General features: G+C 47.7%; 1 protein-coding gene across 3 annotated transcripts in view; it reads left to right on the plus strand.

Moving 5' to 3' along the window:
- LOC144115353 (arylsulfatase B-like) overlaps positions 1-15,824 on the plus strand; it is a 34,800-nt gene extending 18,976 nt beyond the window's left edge. For 2 of the 3 annotated variants that reach the window (XM_077649705.1, XM_077649704.1), the window contains 5 exons: positions 2,062-2,190; positions 2,336-2,462; positions 5,101-5,397; positions 14,085-14,530; positions 15,551-15,824. In XM_077649705.1, the coding sequence (XP_077505831.1) occupies positions 2,062-2,190; positions 2,336-2,462; positions 5,101-5,397; positions 14,085-14,530; positions 15,551-15,688 (1,137 nt within the window). In that variant the 3' untranslated portion in view covers positions 15,689-15,824. The remainder of the gene's footprint in view (positions 1-2,061; positions 2,191-2,335; positions 2,463-5,100; positions 5,398-14,084; positions 14,531-15,550) is intronic. The other variant, XM_077649706.1, reaches the window with a different exon arrangement.
- The last annotated feature ends 10,126 nt before the right edge of the window (positions 15,825-25,950 follow it).

Here is a 25,950-nt window from a genome sequence, read left to right on the forward strand (position 1 = left end):
TTCCGGACAACTGCTTTCCAGATCTCCCGCATGATTCGGCGCATCACCCGCAACCAAAATGGCATGAGAGAGGAGGATACAATTCGACTGATACAGGCTCTAGTTATGAGCCGCCTGTCATACGGTCTCCCATTCCTACCACTTCTGGGGAATGAGCGAGACAAAGCAGACGCCATCATCCGCACCGCCTACAAACATGCGTTAAGCCTCCCGATGTACACGGCCAGCTGCCACCTCGAGGACCTGGGAGTGACCAACACAATAGAAGAAATTCGAGAAGCCGTCCTAGCATCGCAAAAGGAACGCCTCCTCACCACCAAAGCTGGACGCGCAATCTTGGAAAGAGTGGGTTCCCCGGCTGACATACACGCCGTCCAGGACAACCGAGACCAACCCTCAACTCTGCGAACTCGCGTGCATGTAGCTCCACTCCCGAAAAACATGCACTCGGACTCACAAAAGGGACGACGAAAGGCGCGAGTGGACTATCTGCGCCGCACACATCGACAGGCACAAAATGCTGTATACGTCGACGCAGCCATGTACCCCGATTCAACAAACGCGGTGGCGGTCGTCTTGGACACCAATTTCAAGGAAATCGCCATCGCCTCCCTACGAAACTGCTCTCCCACAGTAGCAGAAACTGCTGCAATTGCCCTCGCAACCCAGCACGCGATGCTACGGGAAATGAGCTAAAAATTATTACCGACTCCCAGTCCGCGTGTCGCTTCTTCCTCTCTGGCAGACTTCCACACTCCGTCGCTCCCATTCTGACTACCCCACAAGTTCAAAATTCCACATGCAAGCACCAAATCACTTGGAATCCTGGGCACGAGGGGCTCGAGGGAAACGAGGCCGCGGACAGTCTAGCTCGAGGATATACTAACCGAGCGACTAACCTCCCCGACTTCACCCCTCTCCCCTCTACGCACGGCGAGCGCCTCCTCCTTCTCCGAACACAAAGACAAGTCTATCCCCCACCCCACGGTAAGCTAACGGCGGCAGAGGCGAGGGAATGGCGACAACTACAGACGAACACCTTTCCTACCCTACACAAGTACCACATCATCTTCCCCGACAGATATGACGGAATCTTCCCCTGGTGTGGCGGAATTCCAACAACATATCATGTAACATGGGGCTGCTCCGGTCCCAAGCCACCGGAACTAGACAAACATCACTCCGAGGAACAGTGGGAGTCTGCCCTGCTCAGCTCTGACTTGGCGACGCAGCGAAAGCTGACATCCCAAGCAAGAGCAACTGCGGTGGACATTGGGGTCCTGAAATAAGAATTCCACCCAAAATCTGTATTTTCGCCTGTCTATCCTACCTTTTTGGAATAAATGTTTTCTATTACTACTTCTACTGCCTTGATGTACAACCAGCTCAATAGACCGCACGGGCGCATCTCTTACAGTTTCAAAAATAAATAAGAATATGTAGAGGTTTTAAAAAAATCTCCCTGTATAGTATAGCGGTATATATGGCGCAATCGATTTTGGTCTACCATTCCCATCTGTTTGCTCCACCAAGCCATGCTGATAGCTGTCACGATGTGCCCTTATACTGCGCAATACGACCTCAGTGAGCTCACTTATAAAACAAGCAAAAAACGCGCCCCCTCGCTAGAGCTTGGAGTTGACCAGCCTGCATGGTGTAGTACTCGGCCACCACATGTGGCCCTCCGACCCCACCGGCTGCGGAGAAAATGACCAAGGCAGCGCCCAGACCTGAATAACTAAATCCGGACAGGCCTCCGGTGTATAAAATGAACGTTTAACGTGAAACGCTAGACTAGCTACGCTGTTTGTGGAGCTACCGCGGCCTTACCTTAAGTCGGATTTGTCGGACCTGAAGCTTTGAGACTGGTGGCCAGACGTCTAAACGTTCCGTGTGTCATTCGCCCGTCACGTGAACTTTCCGAATCTGCTGCACGTAGAGTACACGTGCTGGGTGGTTTCTGAAGCGTTCCGGTCTTTTAGCCGAAAGTGTTGCATTAACGATGAATGTCTAATTCTTTGCAAAGTGCTCCCTCTGAACTACGAACGCCTTCTTTTTCAGCCCACCCGATCCCCAGGGCTGGATATGAGAAGGGATTTCCTTCCGGCACCAAATGACACTGGGAGGTACATCACTCATCTTTTAACGGAGGAGGCTGTGGCTGTGATAGAAGGCCATCCGGATGACAAGGTAACGTGGACGTCAGTTGTTATAGCCTGCAAAGAAACAATGTCGACCCCGCGGCAAATAAGCGGTTACAGTGTTTTGCGCTGAGTTATATGTCTGTTGATTAGCTTTGCCTTAACGGGTGCTGCTTCCCGACGTTGTTTCACAGCCTTTGTTTTTGTACCTGGCACACCTAGCTCCCCACTCAGCCAGTCTCCGAGATCCTTTGCAAGTGCCTGACAAGTACGTCGAGCCGTACCGAGATATCGGGTCCCCCGAAAGAATGAAGTACGCAGGTGAGTCGAAGAACCACGGCGCACTAAACGACATTGATCGATTTATTGCTGTCCAATTGTCGAAAGTTCTCGCAAGCGCCAACGTGCATCGAGTCATCAGCACCCGCGAGGGTTTATTTCCAAATTCGTCCTCCTCGAATAGTTTCTCTCTGGCATACAAATCCTTTACTTAGATGTTTATTATGTTCTGTCGAGTGTGCAAAACGGCTAAAGTGTGACTGAAGCTTTCTTACAGCGAGTGTGCGTCTTTCTCTTTCTAGGGCTCCATTCTAGCATATAGAAGAACACAAAAGCACTTAATACTTATATATGCGAATGCTTTGCCATATGGAAAGGTTTCAGTTACGGGTTCTTTTAATAACAGATCTAGCTAACAGTACATGAAACATGCAAAACGGCGTCTAGCTCTGCAACCAGACGCTCGCTTCAAATTAAGATGCAGTTTTATTCGTAGAAACAAAAATGCAAACAAAACTTCCTCCAGACAAAAGCTTAGATAAGGAGCAGGACACCACCTGGAGGCGACTCCAGACGCGATCCTTCAAAATTACTCCTTACTTACTATCAAAATTTTATCCCGGTGATCCCGGTGATTGCGACCCGGAATGTACACTCTGTGGCGAAATAGCCACTTACGATCACATATTGTGGAACTTTAAAGAGGAGCCGCCACCAGATGCCGTGTTGGTCATCTCAGACCTGGGCGTTCAAACCCGGACCATTGAATGGGCTACTCGGGTCGCTGTCAGCCGTGGACTGATAGCCCCCTGTACTCGCGGACAGCTTTCTGTGGCTATGCAGTGGAAGCGACGAGGGCGAATCGCAAGCCTTTCACAAGCGCGCTCTTTTCACGGTCTCACGAAGGAGAGAGATAGGCGCTTAAACTGGCGGCGCGCGCCCGTAGCTTCCGCAGCATAGCCGGAAAAAGCGGTCAGCGAGTATAGCGCGGATCATCTGAATGCATTTTGCCTTTCCTGACGAAATAAATGTTTTGCAGTCCAATCAATCATGTAACAAAAATTTATATGTCGATACTGGATACGCAGCAGCGAAATTAAACTGCGTTGCACTGGTCCAATTAAGTAGCATTTGCTTGCATTCTTTGTAGACACAAGCGCGTGGACGCATAGCAAACTTGTTCTGCATGGCTGAAAACTTGAAGCCACATCCTCACCGACAGATGGCTGCGCTCGGTTCATAGGTTTGAGCTATAGATTTTCGTTCAGGAATGTTCTGCAACCTTAAAACTTCGCGATTAATTCAGCCGTATACAATTAACCCACGACATTTTGCAGCAAACTATTGACGCCGGGATTTCAGTTGTGCAGAAAAAAAAAACGCATTGTACTGTAAAATAAAGGCCATTTATTTTAACGTATTCAGACTGCGGTTGTGTTTTCGTATACTATAAAGACCATTTCACACATTCTAGAGGCATTTGTGCAATTTGCGCGGGTGTGTATAGTGCGTACCCGAGCAGTCGCATAAAAACGCGCTTCTGTTCATGACTCCCGAGACAGCAGACCATCGGGCGCCCGCGGCCCAGTCGCGAGCCCGGCGCCGCAACGGCAAAGGATTCCCGCTATGCCGCAGCTATGGGCTGACAAAAAGAGCTTGACACGTATGCGGTCAATTACGCCAAAACTCCATGTATCCCGTTTATTTCCGCTGGCTGCAGCTCAGAGGCTTCTGATACGATTGAGACACCGCGGCCAGCAAAAAGCTTTTTCTTCCTTTTGTACCATTCTTGAAAACCACTAATAATAACAAGCACGGACCTCATGAAACACGCAGTGCAGCAGAAAAAGAAAAAAGGGGGAGGGGGGCACTGTGCCTAACGTGGCCTAAAGGGCTCGGTACATTTAATAAGCGAAGGAAGCCATTATGGTGCCAACATATCTTACAAAGATGAATACATTGTATATGTTTTAAAGCGGCAGCTGTAAGTGCCAGTGACTAGTAAGTGCCCCCTCTTAGCGAAACCGGGCGGTGGTCGTACGCAAAAAGCAGACGCGACAGCTGTGCGCTCGCTGCACGATAGCCACCATGCGATCGCTGTCTCCCCGTCGCCATCACCCTTTGGACAACCATGTGTTCTCCTCTCCCCCCTCCTCCCAATCTTTGGCGCCTCTGCTCGATCCTTCTCGAAGGTTCCCGGGGGGAGGAGGGCTAGCTCACTTTACCACCTAGACTTGGCCGCAGGCGTGGGAGATGAGCTCTTCGTCCGTTGCGCTGCGCGGGAATTTCCTTCTCGAAGGTTCCCGGGGGGAGGAGGGCTCGCTCACTTTACCACCTAGACTTGGCCGCAGGCGTGGGAGATGAGCTCTTCGTCTGTTGCGCTGCGCGGGAATTTCAAGCGGGGAACCAAAAAGGTCAACCCTCCCTCCCCCCTCCTCCCCTCCTCTTCACGAAGAAGATGCGCAGGGAAAGCAACGGCGGACCGAACAAGGCATTTCGCAAAACCGAGCATTTCCTGAAAATAACCTACCAGAAGGCGACCTCCTCGAAACACATCTTATGCAACAGCTGTCGTTGTCAGTCGCAACTAACTTTGAATTAACGGTCCCTCCCCTCCACCCTCCTCTCCCCTCCTTCTTTTCCCCCATTGACGTCACGTGAACTGCTGATTCAATCGCAGGCATGGTTTCGACCCTGGACGAATCTGTGGGGCTCGTGTTCGAAGCGCTGGCAAAGAGGGGCATACTGAACAACACGCTCTTCGTCTTCTGCTCGGACAACGGCGCCGATGTGGCGGGCGGCAACGCCAACCACGCGTCCCCGTGGCCGCTACGGGGCCAGAAGTACAGCCCCTGGGAAGGGGGCGTGCGCGCGGCAGCCCTCGTCTGGAGCCCCGCTCTCTCGCACTCCAAGGGCGCGGACTACGAGCAGCTGTTCCACATCACCGATTGGCTGCCCACCCTCTACCAGCTGGCGGGTCAGTGCGCCGCCTCCAGGGTGCGCGGTCTCCGTGCCCCACTATCAACCATGGGGAAGGAGATGGGGCCTAGGCTATCTATACGTTTGCTTTGCCTCACTAAAATATGGTAACGCATAGTGGCGACATCGGCTGGCGTCAGCTAATCGGTGGCCGCATTTAGAAAATTGCACGCACATTGAAAGATTGGCCGGGATTGACAGGCCTCTTAGTTATCGTACGCTGGGTTATCATGATTGCCCCGAGTGATTCGAAACGTGACTGCAGGCAATTTTTAGAGCTCGATCTTGTTGTGCTGAGCTGGCTAGTGCAGCCGTGAGATTTCTTCTCGGAAGCAAACGAACCTTAGCCAGCCTGTTCCTTGGACATCTACTGGGTCGAGCGAAAGGGAGGCATAGGTGGTCGGAGGCATGGTATTCCAGGATGCGTGTATACTGCAGTCCTATGAGCAGACTTGTCTAGCACGCTCGAGCGGCGCTGTGCAGAGCAAATTATTGAAGGGAATTTATAAAGCGTGCTTTCCAGACAAAGCTTGCTCTCGAGCGCCGTTGCATATAGCCAGGCAAGCGGCGAAGACACGAGCACCTCCCTCAGCAGAGCAGCTTTCTAAGATTTCGCTTTATTTGTTCCTCAGCGTACCGCTGCAGTGCTCTGGACAAGCCTGCGCTCCAAAAGTATAGCGCTGGTCGCGGTAGTCACACGGCGTTGCGTCAAATCAGTTCCAAGTACGCGACGCTGGGAAATTCGGTCAAGTCGCGTACGCACACTGCACGCAGATTTTATTTTTCCACTTTTATGTTGCGGACGCAGTGGAGCGTCTTTTCTTATACACAGTTTCTTTGCACATCGGCACGTATGGGCCGGGCTTGAAAGTTTCCCGGCAGGTAAAGATACGTACCGTAAGCGTAAGGGTTGTTCCAACGCCAGGCCACAGGCGGCCTCAAAAATGTTGCGTCTATGTATACATATACGTGTATAGTTCAAAGTTTTAAAACACACGGTAACCATCACAGTGCACGTACCGCGTTTATATTGAATGTCTTCGGCCATCTTGCATTACTTTCATGGTATCCAACCGCGTCAAATCTTCTGCCTCTCTTATTGCAGTCAGTACACTGACCTGCTTCTCAGTGCATAGGAGTCATCCTGTGAAGCGCGGGACATACACTGTGTGGACATATATACAGCTGTGAGAACTACTGTAGGTGTTTGGTACACTCCCCGCAGGGGGGCGCCTGCAGCTTGCAGGCGTCGCGACGGTGAGTGGCGACAGCGCGGGTTCCCGAGCATCCGCAGGGACATCCCCAAAAGGGGCTGATGGTGAACTGTGCATCACCACGGACCCGAGCACCCGGGCCTCGCCGTGCGTGGCATCGCCGTGTCCGGGGAAAAGGGGATCCTGGTGGTTGAGCCGATGCCGAGCGTTTGGACCTTTATGGCCCCTCGGCGGAGGCAACACACCACTTTGGCCCCACCTTCCTGTAGACGGCACCTCCGGCCTGGCCCGACCGAGGGAAATCGGCAGTCGCCTTTTCCTGTCCTGCCCTCCATCTTTCACTTTCCTATCTCTTTCTTACAACTTTCCTGTCCCCTCCTCCTTTCTCGGTTTTTTCACTTTTCATAGGCGGCGAGGGTTAACCATGTGTGGCTGACAACCCTGTGTTATGCCGTATTAGGTTATAGTGGCGGTGTATAGCTGGTGTGTGCAGGGCTTTTTAAAGGCGCCTGTCCCATCCCCATGTTGGGCTCCGTGGTGGGCGGCAGCACCGCTGCCGAACACCAAACTTTTTTTATGCCCCCCCCCCCCCCCCCTTTCAAAACCTGATCGCTCTCATAAAAGAGTGCGGACCGAAGATATATCTATTCAATGCTTCAGGAAAACGAAGGAATCATTTCCAAAATTTCATGTCCTCCATAGTGAGGAAACAGAAAAATCTGCAAGAACTATGTCCCCATTCTTAGTCTCAAAATGTCTGACTGATGCCATCGGTCTAGGCTACAAACTGTCAAAAATGCCCAATGGTGGCCTACTACTTGAACTAAAAGACATCGTCCAATACTCCAAACTTTCTAACCAAGTGCAAATTGGGGACAACATTGTGTCTATCACTGCACACCGATCCTTGAACACCGTCCGTGGTGTGATTTCTGAAACAGATTTTATCCACCTCACTGAGGAAGAGATGCTGGAAGGCCTCAAGGACCAAAACGTCATAAACGTACACCGTATAAAGACAAGAAAAGAGGACAAAGAAATCCCAACGAAACACATAGTGCTCACGTTCAACTGCAGCACACTTCCAGAGTCCATAGAAGCAGGCTATTTGAAAAGAAATGTACGCCATTACATTCCAAACCCACGAAGGTGTTTCATTTGTCAAAGATATGGACACGGGTCACAAAATTGTCGTGGCCACAAAACATGCGCTAAATGTGCCTCAAAAGACCATGCTTCCGAAAACTGTGAAGGAGCAGCATTTCGCTGCGCAAACTGCGGAGATGATCACCCAGCATATTCAAGGTCATGTCAAACATGGAAAAATGAAAAAGATATCATTACAATGAAAACAAAACAAAACATCACATTCAAGGAAGCGAGACGACTCTTCTACGCGAAGAACACTTTCACCTTCTCTACAAAAACAACCTTTGCTGATGTGGTGCGCAGGGGCGGTGCGCCACACAGCACTCCGGCATCTGCCAAGGCCACGCTCAGTGAGCCTATGGCAGAGCCACCCACGCCCCAGGCAGAGACAGCGAAAGCTGCTCTGTCATCCCCAAAGCAGGGAGATCCATCCAATGGGTCGGCCTCCCGCAGGACTTCCCCCCAACGGGGGAGGCCTAAAAATCAGACACCCGCGGCATCGCGGTCCTCCAGCACCTCTCTTGAGGTGATGGATATAAATCCCAGTCCGTCTGCTTTGAAGCGGCGCAACAGCTCTCTCGAGCGAAAAAAAGTCAGAACCCTAATTACGGGCCCAGAAAAGTAAATTCCTTCTGCTCCATTCCCACTCAAGAACACAAACATGACTTTTGTGATTCAATGGAACTGTCGAGGATTACTGAGAAACTACAGTGACGTAACACATATTTTAGGGTCAATATTGCCCATTGCTTTGTGCCTTCAGGAGACCAATCTTGGTCCGCAACATGTGAATATCTTAAAACACTATAAAACTTATCGACGCGATCGCGAGCAGTCAAATAGACTCTCGGGTGGTGTCGCAGTTGTCATTCAAAGCGGCGTCCCTACTCAAGAAATTAAACTTAACACAAAACTTGAGGCAGTTGCAGTTAGCGTCGTTACCTACAAAACAATAACAGTATGTTCTGTATATCTTCCCCCACACATCACATTAACAGTCGAAGATTTAGAAGGCCTGATTGATCAACTGCCGGAGCCATATCTGGTAGTTGGCGATTTTAACGCTCACTCCCCATTTTGGGGAAGCGAACGATGTGACTCAAGGGGACAAATAATCGAAGATTTTATCCTCTCAAATAACATCTGTCTTTTAAATACGGGAAAAGCCACTTATTGTTGCCCAAGCTCGGCAAAAATGAGCTTTCTCGATTTAGCTTTCGCATCACCATCGCTTTTTAACGATTTTATATGGGATGTTTTAAATGACCCTCTGGGAAGTGATCACCTACCTACTATCATCAGCCTCTCATCGTCTACTCCAGTCATCCCCACAAGACCACGGCGCTGGAAACTTCACCTCGCCGACTGGTCACTTTTTACAGCTAATGCCACACTAGAAAAAGAGTTTTGTGAAGACCTCACTATAGACGAAATTAACGAAAGGTTTACTACATGCATAATATCGGCCGCTACACTAGCCATACCACAAACAACAGGACTCGTACACAAAAAACATAAAGTATGGTGGACGCAAGAATGCACATTAGCAAAAAAAACAAAACAAAATAAAGCTTGGGGCTCTCTGCGTCGGTATTCATCAGCGGAGAACTTGATTGCCTTTAAGAGGGCCAAGGCCAGAGCGCGATTCGTTCGAAGAAATGCCGAGAAATCCTCATGGCAGAAATATGTGTCCTCAATAAACAGCTCAATAACCTCAAAAAAGATGTGGAAAAAGTTCGTAGATTCAGTAGTGACCATACCCCTTTCACACTTCCTCTATTGACTACACCCGGGACACAAACATCATTAGAAGAACAGGCCAACATACTAGGTGAGCATTTTGCTGAAGTTTCCAGTTCGTCCAATTACACAAACACGTTCCAGAAGTACAAAGCAATAGCAGAAAAACAAAAACTTCCATTTGCAGCAGGTATGCACGAGGACTACAATCAACCCATCACACTCCAGGAATTGATTAGGGTATTATCTTCTGGTAAAAAGACAGCACCAGGCCCAGATAATGTGCATTACACTATGCTTGCTCACCTCTCTGAGGCTGCCGTGTAGGCATTGTTGAAATTCTTTAACAAAATATGGACAACTGGGAATATACCTGAGGAGTGGAAGAAAGCAATAATAGTACCTTTTCTGAAACCCGGAAAACAACCAACAAGTCCTAACAATTACAGACCGATAGCCCTCACCAGCTGCATTGCTAAATCTTTCGAAAGCATAATAAACATTAGACTGACCTTCACACTTGAATCTCGTCGACTCTCAGATTTACATCAATGTGGATTTAAGAAAGCATGCCCGACCGCTGATCACCTTGTCCGCCTAGAAAACACCATCCGGGAGGCGTTCATCCACAAACAGCACTGTATCGGGGTATTCTTCGATTTGGAGAAGGCCTATGATACCGCGTGGAAGTTCGGCATCCTCAGTGACCTAGCAGAGCTAGGGATCCGCGGCAGGATGCTGAACTGCTTGAACGACTTCCTGACTAACCGCACATTAAGAGTCCGTCTAGGAGCAACTCTATCAATAACATTCACCCAAGAGAATGGCGTACCCCAGGGATGCATTTTAAGTACGACACTCTTTATAGTAAAAATGAATTCTTTGGCCAAAGTAATACCTAAGTCCGTAATGTATTCAGTTTATGTAGATGACATACAGATAGCATACACTTCTTCCAACATACTGTCCTGCGAGAGACAAATACAAATCACACTGAATAAACTGGCTGCTTGGGCAGAGAAAAATGGGTTCAAGTTCTCCCCTCAAAAAACAGTAGCTGTTTTGTTCTCATTACGACGAGGCCTACAGGTCGATCCCAATCTGTGCTTAAATCAAACCACACTGCCAGTCAAACAGGAACATAAATTTTTAGGCGTCACTTTTGACAAGAAACTCACATTTCTACCACACATTAACAACCTGAAAAAGAAAGCATCCCAAGCCCTCAATGTATTAAACGTACTCTCGCGAAAACGGTGGGGGTCCGATAGAGCATGCCTATTACAAATATATCGCTCTTTAGTGCGCTACAAGCTGGACTACGGGTGCATAGTATATGGTTCGGCAAGAGCATCCTACTTGAAACGACTGGACCCTGTTCATAATCTTGGCCTGCGCCTATCAACTGGAGCATATAGAACATCCCCGGTAAATAGTCTTTATGTTGAAGCTAATGAGCCCACACTAGAGGATAGAAGAGTCACACTAACATGCACGTACATCCTAAAAACCCGTTCTCTCCCTAAACATCTCTGCTATCCCATTGTTACCAAGTGCCCATCTAGGAGATTATTCAATAATAAACCACATTTTATCAGGCCACTAATAATGCGCTTTGAAGATAAATGTGAAGACTTAGCAGTGCTGGACGCCCTACCTAATATTGCACAAAGACATGAATATCTACCACCATGGTACAGCCTTCCTGCGGTGTGTGACTTCACACTGACACACGTTAACAAAGAGAAAATGCCACACGAGCACATACTGCCAGAGTTCTTGGCACTACAAGAAAAATATGACACTTACACTGAATTTTACACTGATGGCTCAAAAACAGAAAGTCATGTTGGAAGTGCAGTAATTCAAGGAACAAATGAAAAAATGATACGATTGCCACAGTATGCATCGGTATTTACTGCGGAGTGTTATGCCATCTTTGTAGCTGTAGAGCAAATAGTAAAACAAAACATAAAAAATAGCATCATTTACATCGATTCACTAGTATGCTAAATGCGCTGCATTCTACAATTGCTGCTGAACCCATAATAGGAAAAATCATACATAACATAGTTAAAATTACAAAGCAAAAACATAACATTATATTCTGCTGGGTCCCTAGTCATGTTGGAATTTTAGGTAATGAGAGAGCAGATGCTTGCGCAGCACAAGCTAGAATTGGCCATATAAAACAAGTTAACATACCACAGAGGGATTTTTCTAAATTACTGCACAGTAAACTCAGGAATAAGTGGCAGATTGCATGGGACGAACAGACAAACAACAAACTACATTCTATAAAACCTGTTATAGGAGAATGCAGATCATGTACACATCAGGAGCGTTTCATAGAAGTTATTTTATGTCGGCTATGCATTGGACACACACACCTTACTCACAACTTCTTACTGACAAAAAAAGACAAACCTCTCTGCGAAATGTGTGGCGATGAACTCATGGTAAACCACATTTTAATTGTATGCAAAAAACTGGAACAACTGAGGAAAAAATATTTCACAACATTGTACAATGAATACATCCCACTACACCCCATGTTACTTTTAGGAGATCAAGCACTGGTTGATTTTTCAAGTATTTTTAAATTTCTCAGAGAAGCCAATGTTTTATACAAACTGTAGATATAAAAAGCGTAACCTTTAACAAAAGCTCTAACCGTGTGTTTGGCGCATCATAGCCTCAGTTGCTTTTGCGCCATTAAAATAAATATAACTAACTAACAATGTTTGGTACACTGTAGTAGCTGCTGCTCTGCTAGCACAAGGTCGCATAACCGACGTGACGTTTGGCACCGTTCCTCGATGGACCACATGATGGGTTTGTTTTCATAAGAGACGGCGTGAAGTGAAAACGAAAAACTCCGCTGGCTTGTTTTGGGGCCTGAAGCGCTACACGTACACTCATGGACAAATGTGTTCGGGATGCGGATTTCTGGAGAATTTATTCCTCCGTTTCCTCACTACCGAGTCAGTTGGAATTTGTTCCTGCGGATAGAGCACGCATGCCCCGATATGCTTCTATGCTTGCCATTGACCTCCTTCTCTTGACCGCGCAGAAATAAACATTTTTCTGTGAACCACATCCTGCAAACATTTGTGCGTGACTGTACGTTGCATATCCCATGTCCAGAACCATGGGAGTGTCGTCTTCTTTCAAATGATGCGTCAGACGTTATTATACATAGATCACCCCGTGGAATTTGCCTACGGCCACTAAATAATTTATTACTGAATTTCCCTCAGGCTGTCTCGGTTCCGGTTTCACCAGCCGAACGATGGCTATGACGTGTAATTGGTGTTTAGGTCACGTGAGCCATGGAAAAAAATGGCTGATGCGTCGATTTTTGTTGTCCCAAATCTTGAAGCAGGCTGATTTAAGCATTGTATTGAATTAAAACTGCCTATCATTGATTATGTATCAGTTTTTAAGTTCCTCACGTGACTTAAACGCCATCTACACGTCATAGCCATCGTTCAGTTGATGGAACCGAAACCGAAGTAGCAGGAGAGAAGAAACTCAGTTATAAATTATTTACTGCTTGTAGGGGAATACCACCTGGTGAATCCTGTGTTCTAATGTGTAACGCATCATTTGAAAGAGGAAAGCATGCAACTAAAATTGGGTATCTATGGTCCTCTAGGCAGAGAGAAGGGTGGCCAAGCGAGAATTTTTTTTCATGAGAAAACACTCTGACGCCTATTTCTTTTTTGAAAAAAAAAAGGGTTGAAGAAATGCACTGTGCGAATTCTAGACTTACATATAGATCCAGGCCCTTCCAGAACAAGTGCTGAGAAGGCCGGGCGCTCGCCTAAGTTTCTTATCACGGCAAAGCTTCCCCACGATTGCGTCTAGCTCATAGCTTCCATGTTTGTAAGGGCGCTCACAGTTCCTGGAACGTTTCTGTATGAAGGCACTCGTGGCCATGAGGCGTTATATTGTGGTTAGGCGCGTTCTGGTTAACAGGACGAAAACATGCCCTGGCACCAGTTAAGAGCAAGGTTGTGCTTTATTTGGAGGAAAAAGTGTGATTTAGATAACGCATAAGTGATAATACTACGAGACACCGGATGCAGCAGGCTGCACACACGCGCGGAAGAGTGCGAATCCTCAATAACACGAGCTACTAACGACTCATTGTTGTAATTAGACTGCACATGCACAGGCACAGAATATCTTTCCACTTAATGACTTGAGGGAATTTGTCGTTATTGCATTTCAAGTGGTTTCATCAGTCGCTCTTCTGACGCTGCAGCACGAAGCCAGCAAGTTTATTCCGATATACAGAGCGTTCCGTAATGAGACTACAGTAGTCTCGTTGGCGGTCGCTTGAGCAAATATATCGTTTACTTTATGTAAATACATGGATAGATAAAAAAATTAATGCTTTAAACCGCACCACGTTCGCGACTGTAGTTTGAATTGGAAAGCTGGAAACCAACATAACGAGGAAGTACATTTCGACCATATGTCCTTGTCCTTCTTCAATGTCCGCTCTGTGTGCAGAAAATTCCCTAAGAGACTTCACTACAAGGCGACGCGCTCTGGATTCAAACGTTCTGCGCAGGAGGCGTCCCCGCAGAGCTCGGCGACATCGACGGAGTGAGCCACGCGGACTCACTGGCCGCAAATTCGACTTCACCCCCACGCACGGAACTGGTGGTCAATATCGACCCCGTCGACAACTACTCGGCCATCATAGAAGGCCACTTCAAGCTCGTGGCGGGCGTCGCAGAGGGGGGAAAGTTCGAGCACTGGTACCCGATAGTCGGCAACGTCAACTGGAGCTCGACCGAGCCCCTGGAGCAGTGTGAGGCGTCCTCGGTGGCTCGAGTGCTGACAAGCCTGGGCCTGGACCCCGCGTGTGGTCTGGGTGGCGGCACTTACCCCACACCCATTGACTGCGGCTCCCGGGACCCCGAGAAGACGTGCCGGCCGACCGTGGCGCCCTGTCTGTTCGACCTTGCCAAGGACCCGTGCGAGTACAACGACGTCGCCCCCGAGCACCCTGAGGTGATGCGCCTGCACTGCTACGGGGTCATGAGCATTGCTTGCTGCCCGTAGGGTGAAATATCATACAGTGCATACACCACAATGTGTAGAGTAGTGTGACGCGCATTACGGGGTGTGCAAATTCGGGTAGCAGCGCAAAAGCGGTGCGACGCTGGAGACTGCATGCAGAGGGAATTGACGGCGGCGATTAATCGGAAACTCACCTGCGAAGTGCACTCTTACTGCAGTATGGCTTTGGCGAACACAGTCATGTAGCTTACATTTTGTTTTTTTCAGCCGCCTTAGGAATAACGGGATCGTATCCAAACAGGAGAAATATAGTAATGTGATGTTCGATGCCTGTTGATTTTTCCTCGTCCTTTGTAAACCTCCCGAACTGGCCGAGCCCAAGATTGCTGCAGTGCAGACTTCTGTCCTGCAGGGGTGCATTGGTCTGCCCTAGAAAATATAGCCGCATTTATCCATTCTAACGTGTGTCGGTGGTATCGGGCAAAAATCAGTGTAAGAATTCAGGAGGGCGGTATTCTCCACGTATGCATGCATGATGGGCGTCGCATGAAAGGCCTGGGTGCGCTTGCATGGAACGTAAGAAAAGGATTACATTCGAGAGCACTTGCAGAGAGTTCTGATAACAGAAAATATCAGCTGCATAAAGGTGCGATGACAGCTTGAAGTATTAATAGTGTAGGCGCTGAAGCAGTAATATGGCACAGCGACTATATGGTACTATATGGTACAAGTGGGACGAAGCAGGTCGGTATGTGTACTGAGCGGCTTAGCCTCATCATATCAGCGCGGCTTGCAACTCTTGGTGAAGATTAGAAGCTAAAATGAAGTACTGAGATTTTGGACCCTTCAGTGCTTTGCTCGAAGCGGCTCGTGTAACTGGCTAACCATTAATTGCTGTTCTCTTCGCGTTTTGCTCTTGCGTGTAGGGCAGTGCAATCTGCGTGGCTTTGAAAACGTGTGTAACAACTGCACGCGCGTTTAATTCGCTTCTTTTTTCTCACTCCTGCACAGCTGGTGAAAAGCCTGCTTGCGAAGCTGGGGCGTTACAAGGCCGCGGCCACACCGCCCGCCAACCTCCCGCACGATCCCCTGTCTGACCCGGGGCTTTACAACAACGTTTGGATTCCCTGGCGAGAAAAGCTGCCCTGACAGAAAACTTGCATTCTCAGTATATCGTTTTGGATTATGGTTATACCTGCAAGCTGCAACTTGTAATTCGGTATGAAGAATAACGATTTTCCAAGCGTTTCTGATGAAGTCATGTACCGAAGTCAGCTTTTGACGGAGTTATCCATGCAGTGAAGATTGTGAGGAGCACACTTAAGCATCTACAGGGGGCATGCAATCCATTCCTGCAGCCCGTAACACGCGTGCGCTCTAAGGACGCCTTCGCGCTAGCGCGGGACATAGTCAACCATCGTGAACGGCGATTTATTTTACATATATATTCAAACCTGCTTGCATGATTTAGCACAGAGGCGTTCCTGGATCGCAGCTGAAATGCGACCCCAGCCGTACCGCACAGGCCATCAGCGCCACCACACAGACTGCAACAAGGGAGTAATTACTCATTAACGTCCACCTAAGCGCAGCCACACGGGTGCAAAATAAAGCTCTACGTCTTTCACAGAAACTTCGCAGTCGAAGAAAATTTCGTCCTGGTACGGGGTCCTGCACCAACACCTCATCGGAATCTTGCGCAGGAACGTAGTGCATGCCGCGTGTACGGGCCAGACCATTACGAGATTCTCCCACTATTCGGTCACTCCCTTTTGAACCCTGGCCTAGATAAAACTTTCTGAGTGAACTGCGTACTCATACGTAACTGACTACCGCAGGCCGTTACAAGTGTGAAACGTATTTCACGAGTCTGATAGGGAGTGCCATAATAACGCAAACACTCCCTTTTTGTTATTCTTAGCCCAGCAAGAAGAATTTCACCTTACAGGCCGGAATGCTAGATTTTGCAGCGATATATCGGGGAGGTCTTCAGCAGCTAATAGCGAGTCTTAGAACCGGAGGACCCTATCCTCCTAATCGATATAGGGTCCACCAATCTAAATGTCTATAATTACGTAGTTGTCTTGGTAGTAGGTACATGCCTGTCGCAAGCGACAGTTCACTCGATAGTGGTTGCACCCTTACAATGAACGCGACCAAGATCTGTGGTAGGGCTAATGATAATGCCGGCCATTGAGAATGAGCCACGTGTGTTGGTGCGCGCCGGGTGGTCTGGTTTGTATCTGGACCAAGAAGTCCCTCGTCTCTGGAGGTGATTGGAGGGTACTGGGCCTCGTTCTTACCTCGCCCTGGACGGTAGATTGCGAACTTTTGTTTCTTCTTTGAATAATCGGGCAGAATTATTCAACGCGCGACTTTATCGCAAAATTGTTAATCCTCTCGCAAATCATGGAGGTTGTGCGGTATGACGTGCGGGAAGTCAAAGTTTCATAGCAAGCAACTTCGAAGCCAGTCGCACAATCACTGCGTTATAACCACTTTGTAAAGCACTTGCTTCTTTAGCCAGTATGTACTAGCTGAAAAAAATGCACCTCTTTTGTGCTAGTAACCAACCACCAAGGTCTACTAGTCTGTTACTACAATAGAGTTTTAACAAGCACAGACGGACTCACCCCCAGTAGCAGGTGTGCGCCTCACCTGGCCGCGCTCTTGCTAGTGCGCGTGCGCACCTGGCTTCCAGTGATCCGGTATACGCCTAGTATAGTATACTTCTCCGCTTTGCTAAAACTCTCTAATACCTATACGTTCCGGACGTTCATTCATTATACAGGGTGTTTCAACTAAGACTTCACACAATTTTTAAAATAGGCTTTTTGAGTTAGAAGAGCGCTTTTTCGGCATAACATTGTCAGCGGCGTAGTACATCAGAATACAGCTAAGGCGTGCTAACTAGCAGGCTGGTTAACTAATACTGAATAGTTAACTTTTTAACTATTACTGTTTGGCTCCATAATTATTGCGAGACGTGAAGCCCACCAAGTAATATCCATATTAGTTTTTAGAATTTCGAAAACGCAGTTACCCTCGGCGCCGTGGCCCTACAAATTCTGGCTACACCGCGCCAAACTACATGCGCTTTCGAGAAGCTTGCAGGCAAAGCAACCTCTCCAGTGCACGTAACTCGTCAGAATATCCAGAATTTCTTTAGGCCACAGCGTCGAAGGTAACCGCGTTTTCCAAATTGTAAAAACTGATATGTTTATTAACTACGGGGCGGGGGGGGGGGGGGGGGGGCTACATGCCTTTCAATAATTAAGGAGCCTAGCAGTAATAGTTGAAATGTTAACTATACAATATTGCTTAACCAGCCTGCTAGTTAGCACGTCTTCGATGTATTTTGATGTACTACACCGCTCACACATGGTATGCCGCAAAGAGCGCTTGTTTACCTTAAAAAGCCAATTTTTAAAAATTGTTTAAAGTCTTAGGTGGGACACTCGTATATCTTCAACTGCATGGTCTATGTAGTGGTTGAATGTTTAAAAGAATCCTAATGTGGAATGCTGAGTCAAGTTACATTAACATGCTAGAGAGCCGCCGCGGTGGCTGGGTGTTTATGGCGCTCGGCTCCTGACCCGAACAGACGCTGGTTCGATCCTGGCAGTTGCGGTCGCATTTCGATGGAGGCGAAATGCTAGAGGCCTGTGTGCTGTGCGATGTCACTCAGGGGCTTCTTCTGAGGAGAGAAGATCAACTCGCTCAGTCACTGCATTGTGTTGTCATGAACACCTGAGCCAAATAATAAACTTCTGTGCGTAGCAGAGCCCACCGTCACGCGCGAAAGTTGGCAAGCCCTTCCCGGCCAGTTTTTCATGCTCGCACCCTCCTCCGTTGCATGCTGCTGCGTAAACCAGTTCAGAGATGGCTGTTGGTTATATCCTTTCAGACGTCAGGCAGGTATACCATGGCCATGGCCAGTAAACGGCGTAACTCCGGGGGGTCAGGAAGCTCCGCCCCCGGTGGTGGGGCCGGCGGAGGGAAAAGGTGACGAGAGGAGAGGGAAATGCGCAAAGGCGCTGAAATTTAAATTTTTGACTACAGGTAACTCAGCTTCTATTAAGCGCACCAAAAAATTTTTGTTGGAGGATATTCGTGAAGCGGCGTCCTTTAACATCCAAGGCATATTGCAACTTTATTAGAGACCTTTCAGAGCCCCTTTAAAGAACCCTAGGTGGTCGAAATTATTCGGAGCCCTACACTAGGCGTCCCTCATAGCCTGAATCGCTTTGGGATGTTGAACACCATAAAAAAATCAAGAATTGAGGTACTAGAGCCGTGCGATCGCAAATATGTCCCTGTCACCGAGAACAGAGCACTGATAATCCAGAGAACTACATAAAAGTGAAGTGCACTTGGCGTCACCACTCCCGGATTCCTGCAACTGCGCCTGGCCACGATCGGTTCATCTCTTTCTTGTACAGCGCTAGTTCGATGGCTATAAGTACCGTCGAAGAACGAACCGCGCTTGTAGAATTTTTTAATGCGTGGTGCGAGAGCTCGGTATGCAGATGAGCAAGCACATTTCTAGATGCTGCCCACAGAGGAATTTAGACGTGGTTTCTGCGTCCCAGGTAAATACAGTCGTCGTAAACAGGTGTTTTTGTTTTTCGAAAAAAAAACATTGAAGAAGCAGACTCAGGGTGATGGCCGGATTACGACTAAATATTACCGTTGCTATACCAACTCAGAAACAGGTGTATTTCACAATCTGTTTATAGACGTTTGCATTAAAGGGGCTCTGAAACGCCTTCCGAGAAGAGCACATTAACTCACTTAATCAGTGCACTGTGTTGCCACGAAAACCAAAGCCAAATAATACTCTTCTACACGCAGCAGACGACCCACAATCACGCGTCAAAGTTGGTGAGCCCTTCCAACACCCTCTGGACTATTCAAGGCCCTTCCATGGGGACCGTGACGTCACGCCAGTGGTCCCCGGCACCCCGGCCGCTGCTTTCGGTCGCTTGTCGTTCGCGTTGAATCTGTCGTGGCTGCTTGTTAGAATGACACCCAGGTGCGCGTCTGTTGCAAGGTTTTTGCATTCGGTAATTATTTAGCGAGTTTGACTAATGCACTCGGGTATTTTTTTTCTCGCTCCATTGAGGCATGCACCGCAACGATCTAAGGCGGCTTTTTAGACTTGTTAACAGCGTTCTGAAAAAGTCGCAAATGCATTTGTACAAATGGGTTTATTGACAGGAAGGGTTGGAAGCGACCTATTTCATTTCTTGCTTAACGTCTTCATTTTTCTGTCCGCAGCTTTTTTTTGCGCGGCACTTTGAATTTGATCATTTCGCATTCTGCAAAAGTTGTTCAAAGCAACGTTTGTTGCGGCACGCACTACATGCCGCACGAGTGTCTCTGGTGTGTGACCATTCTCGCAGGTTTCCAAGGCAACATCTCGCAGAAATGAAATGGCAGTGGAGCTAACAATTGCATGTTGGTTGCTAGATGCAAGGAATGCGTTTCCATTTTCGCCCGTGGTGAGCTTTTCAACAACAAGCGTCGTAACCAGCACCATGTGCACAGTGCATGGCTGTGGGAACTTCAACCCGCCTCTGGAGAGGTTTGCAATCATTTTGCAAGATTCAACTTCTATATTCATATCTTCCAGAATGAGTGCGCTGCGGCAAAATGCACAGGGAAGTTTCTTTAGGGCTGCATAGGCACAGTAGCCAGCTATGTAGGTAACAACTTCCATGTCATGCTTTGGGCTTGAGATTTCTTCCTCGGAAATCAACACTGAAAAGTTGTGCGGTGGCATTTCTTCGTCGCTCTCGCTGTTGTTGTCTGGCTCGGGAAGCATCAGCAGCTTTTGTAATCGAATTTTTTTTTCGGACTCCAAAAGCTGCCGCACAGAAACATGGTACTGCGCCCCAGCAAGCTGCCGGTAGCGACCGAAACGGTCTTCAAGGGTGTCCGTTTGGAACTTTCCTAGCAGAACATACTTCAATTTTAGTTCCTCTAGGCAGTACCGCGAAAGCTCAATAAGCGAGTAGCACGTCAGTCTCAAAGCAGAGTGGGTTTCTTTTGTCATGCAGCCACTGGTCACATTAACACTGCGCCAAGCGTCCAGCCAGTCTACGATACCATTCAAGAATATTATCTGTTGATCAGAGATTGAACTGATTGGATATTGAAGGGGGTCATTCAGACGGCGACCTTTGGAAGGTATCTTTACGTTCACTATTTTCCACCATGTTGCTATGATGTTAATGAAGAGAGCTGTTGAGCTGGAATTCATAATTTTCAGAGCCTCGCCCCGCATTTCAAGTGCGTTTGAGACAAATGGGTTAATGACGTCTAACGCCAACTTTACGTTCTGTCTCTCCATGGGAGTTGGATAAACGGCTTTGGAATTTAACTTGTAGCCGAGCTTTAGAAGCGATGTCTTTTCCAATGCATATAGCTGCCGCACGGCACCAAATGATGCAGCTTTCATTCTGGGAGGCCCATCGGGCAGTACTCCAGAAAGACTCATTTCAGGAAAGTATAAACATGTTCCTTGGTTCTTCTGATTTATCCAATTGTTCCGGATGCATTTAAGTACGTGCACAGTGTCAACGACATAAAAAAGCGGGCGGCTTTTGTCGGCTGGGTGGGGATACACAATGCTTACTTCTCGGTTCTCAGAGAAAAGCGACATCATCTTTCGATTTAGTGAGTTGTTGTCGGTGATTACAGCTATCACCTTAAGGCCCAATGATTCCATTTCTAATATTATCCTCTTGCAATAATCATGCAGGATTTCAGAGTTCATTTTAGCCACTGGAAGAATATGAATAACGTCCTTGTTAGCTGACAGGAGCGACTGTATCATGAAAACGTGGGCAGTTGTGGCTGCTTCTTGTGAATTCGCTGACGATCCTACTATGCTGCCTCCTTTATAATCAAAGTATGGCTTGATGTGGATTTCATCAATCATTAGAGTCACTGTCTTTTCGTGCGACTCCATGAACTTCACTCTTTCGCGGTTGTAAGACAGAAAGTGGGCTTCGTTTTGTTCTTTCATTGGGTCACCTCCATGTTTCGAGCAAACGCGGCGCAAAGTAGAAGGATGAGGCAATGTCAACATTGACGCTGATCTCGCGAAGTTATAAGCATGGGGAGAAATTGAGTGCAGAATGCTGGAAAAAACTAAAGTATCAGCACTGTAGCGACGAATGGGTCCAGCGAGAGTGAGTGATTTGCTCATGTAGCAACCGAATCAAGGCACTTAGTTCTTTCGTTGCGTCACTCTCTTCGGTTAGTTCATTCAGCAAGGAGCCGATATGCTGCAACACTGTCGTAGTTTTAGATGCAGTAGTTTCTTCTGATGTTTCAGTCATGTGCTTTTCTAGCTGCTCAAGCAGTACCGACAACGTACTAGTGTCACGCACGGCTTCTGGAATTGCCCCTCCACAGGGTAAGGAATTCAGCTTGATCATGCCTGCTGACACTGAAAGTGAGAGGTCAGCAAATACGGTGACGGAAAATCTAACATGTGGTGAAGGATTTTCCTCGATGCGTAGAAACATCACACAGCGACTGTTGACACTGATGGTCCAGAAATCACTGTTGCCAATACCAGAAAGTTTGTGTTTGAGGTCTTGAAATGATGCTATCGCAATTCTTTGCTCTTCGTCTTTCTTTGTCTCCATCGAGCTCTTGATGGCTTTGCCCAAGGCCTCGTCTTCCATTCGAGCTCTTTTCGAGGCTGGAGATTCGCGTCGAGTGTGGTTCGTGCTCAAGTAAGCAGGGCAGTTCGGAAAAATAGATGGTACTGCATCGGACACTAGATGAACCCTCTCAATCTCAACTGTCAGAGTCTTTCCTGATGCTGCATCGAAGTGTGATAGCTTCCTGATGAGGTCATTCTCTTGAAAGTGAAGTTCACAAACCTGCGCAATGTATGAAAAATATGTAGTCGCTTATTGTCGGTATATGGACACACTATTTCATAATTAGCCTAGTATTAAGCAGTTCAGCTCAGTACTGCATATTTCTGTTCATTATTCTTGCCCTGCCCTAGCCAAATTGCAATAAAACTACCAGTATTTTCTCATCAAACATTATTTAAGATTTTTCTGACCTATTGATCGAGCACGCGGGACATGCAGGATACGGCATAAACTTCAGTTACTCACCTTAGAATGTACGCTGGGTGTGAAATCCTTCCGTGGGATGGCTCTAATCCACGACTCTCTTCGACTTGCATCCTTGGGAAACGCGAAAACACGCACCTTGGGACCAGTGTCATAGTTTCCGCGACATCCAGGGACACAACACCGTCCCATGTTGCGCCACGTGAAGCGTTTGCGTCTGCTTAACGCCACATTCTTGTTTCAAGCACTGGTGATGCTGTCACACTTCAATATTTTGCACGTACACATACACACACACACACACAAATGTATGCACACGAATGCAAGCACCCTTGAGCACGGCAAAAAAAACCCCCGAAAATAACGTCAGCGAAGAGCGATGCAGCACCAAACCTAACCGACAGAGTAGACAGGGACGACTGAAAAGCTTGGACTTGCTCAAAAAAAAATTTTTTTTTTTGGCTGGAACCTGTCGCTCCGGAATGTTCGGAATGTGCGGGGGCGCTCGTCGAAGACGGTGTTGGCCCGTCGGAGAACAGGACCACTAGCGTGACGTAGACTGCCGGGGAGAGGAGGACGTGAGCAGGCCTTGTAAAGTCGAGAAGGTGTTGGCCCTTCCCGGCGACTTTTTCACGCTCGCACCTTCCTTCATCCCCCGCATCTGCGTAGACAAAGTGAGATGTGGCCATTGGTTAGATTCTTTCAGGCGTCAGGCTGCTACCGTGGCCGCGGCCAATAAGCCGCTTAGCTCCGGCGGGTCGGGAAGCTCCGCTCCCAGAGGGGAGGTCGGCAAAGGAGCTCCTACCTTCCAGTGTGCAAAAAGTGACGAGAGAGGGAAAAGGCGCGAAGACGCTGAAATTCAAATTTTATCTACAGATAACTCAGCTTCTACAAAGCGCATTTAAAAAAATTCTTGCTGGACACTATTCGTGAAGCGGCGTGTTTCAATATCCCAGACATGCCGCAACTTTATGAGGGCCCCCTTCACAGCCCCTTTAAGGGCTTCCTGGGCATCGCCTTACTTCTCGATGGACTGTCGTTCGCACCTCGCGCTATAGCACGGTCGGTGCAAGCGGTAGCGGAACCGGTTTACGACAGATGCAAAGAAAGGTGAATAGGCAGCACCAATGCATGATCGCAACAAAGCGCGAGATCAGCGTGACCGCAAAAAAAAAAACCAATGATAACACCCCGTCAAATTGACTGTAGGCACGAAGGAATAAACACAAACGAATATGCGACAGCCGCGCTGTGCAAGCAGCGGCGAATTTTATTCTCGTTCGAAACTCCAGGAGAACGAAATATAGTTAAATATTCCGCAAATAGTGCACGAACTTACCGCCCCCGAAGAACAGACAAGCACGGCGTATACGCTTCTTGTATACCTCTTTGTGTGATTACAAATCATTTCTGGTTGTTTTCGAAACGACAAGCGCATTACAAAATGCACTCGGACGGGGTATGGACCTCCTTCACCCTCCGACGTCACGAAGATGCGGTGGCGCTGATGTCAGCAGCGACTTTCGCATGGTAGGCAAAACAGCTACGGCCAGCCGGTGCCTACCGCAGCTGCTGCAGCTACCGGCGGCTACATATCATGCCTGCGCACTGCAGAAGCCCCATGTATTGATCAGCTGCGTCACTGTTCGACTCACGTAGTAGCATAAAAGGAAATTTAAATTAGCCCCGATAGGCTCCTCGCGATAAATACCGCATTAGTAAACTGGCTAACGGCGAATGGGCCGCGGTACTAAAGCGCGAAGTCTGGGAGTCGATCGGCACTGCCACTCAATGTACTTAATAGCATGTAAGTTACCGCTTTCATTCACCTGAACATCAGCATAGTACGCTTATAACTGCGCAAGGAAAAAAAGCACGTATCTAGCTGCGCACGCATTTATCAGCTTGAGCCGGTGTGCACGGGACCACCGCCGGCAGGTTCACTCGCCCCCAAGGAATGCGTTCTTTTGTTAATAGCACAGCATGTTTTAATGGCACGTTTTATGGCATTTGATATTTACTAGAAAGTGTTTCTTAATATGACAGACGTAATTATTTGATTCTAGTAGAAATAAGTCTGGTAAGTTCATGAGCGGTCACGTTGGCTTGCTTAGAATAGCGTACCTTAAGTGTGCTAAAAGCCACATGCTTTTTCATTGCATCATGCATGTGTCATGTTTCATGAAGCAGTCCATGACCGCGAAGCTTGTTTGGAAAGAAGCAGCCGCAGGCGTGCTACTAACAGACGCGTCGAGATTGAGAGGGGGCGCGGCAATGAAAATTGTTTTCGTTATTTATGCACGCGATATGAAACTAAATTTGGTGCAAATATGAAATTGCTGCGCTAGTTTCGGTAATGTCTTTTATTTTTAGCTATACCTGGTGCAGTTCTTGGGTAATTATAATTAACACCCTCGTCAAGTCACCTGAAGGTCTTAACTAATTGAGTAGAAAGTGCGCAAATTTTATATGCCAGCATGTTTACAAAGCATTCTGTATATGACGCTATTACTTCTTTTTTAGATGATCATGTACTTATGCATGCATAGTTACGTGAAAACGTCTTACAAAAATAACGGACATAATACTGCACCTGTAGGAAAAAAAATCCAGAGATAAATTACATTCCTCAACGTCTCAGGAATCGTTTGCGACAAATAGAATCATTCTATTTTCATGCGTTACGAAATTACGAAGGTGTGAGTGATGCCAATCGCAGAAAATGTGAAAGGTCAGAAAACGAACCTTATAATTAACGTTTATTTCCTCGTTTTTGGCCTCTTCGCTTGCGCTTTTGTCAAAGAAATGCGGCCCTGAACACAAAGAAAGCCTCAACGGAATTACCTCACAATTTTCGACGACACCGCATCTCGAAAGCGTACTTTATAAATTTCTACTGAATATTTTGCTATAATTTTTCGTCACGAAACAGAACACCCCAGGGCTAAGAAAGAAAATAATTCCAGAAATAAAAAAATTTCACCAAATCGGCCAGTTTAACAAGGGAAGAAGTCGGCCTGGCTGGTGCGTGATCCTGCGGATAAAAACAGCGCTTAAGCGGGACAGCTAGAGGAGAATAAGTACACGACGCTGTCCCCACTTTTCGCACAGCACGACACCTACGTATGTCAGCAGACTGTGAGCGCACGTCTGCTCCGCCGAAAGATCGCCAGCACACCCTCTCACTACTGTCCCGAAGCAAAATCATTCTGGCTAGAGCAGAGTGCCAAAAACTTAAAAACTTCCTATTTTATTCAATGCCTAGCGTAGAAATCAACGGCGGAAATGCTTTCTGTTTACTACTAA

This window comes from Amblyomma americanum, chromosome 1, assembly GCF_052857255.1.
Source record: "Amblyomma americanum isolate KBUSLIRL-KWMA chromosome 1, ASM5285725v1, whole genome shotgun sequence".
Taxonomy (NCBI): Eukaryota; Metazoa; Arthropoda; class Arachnida; order Ixodida; family Ixodidae; genus Amblyomma; species Amblyomma americanum.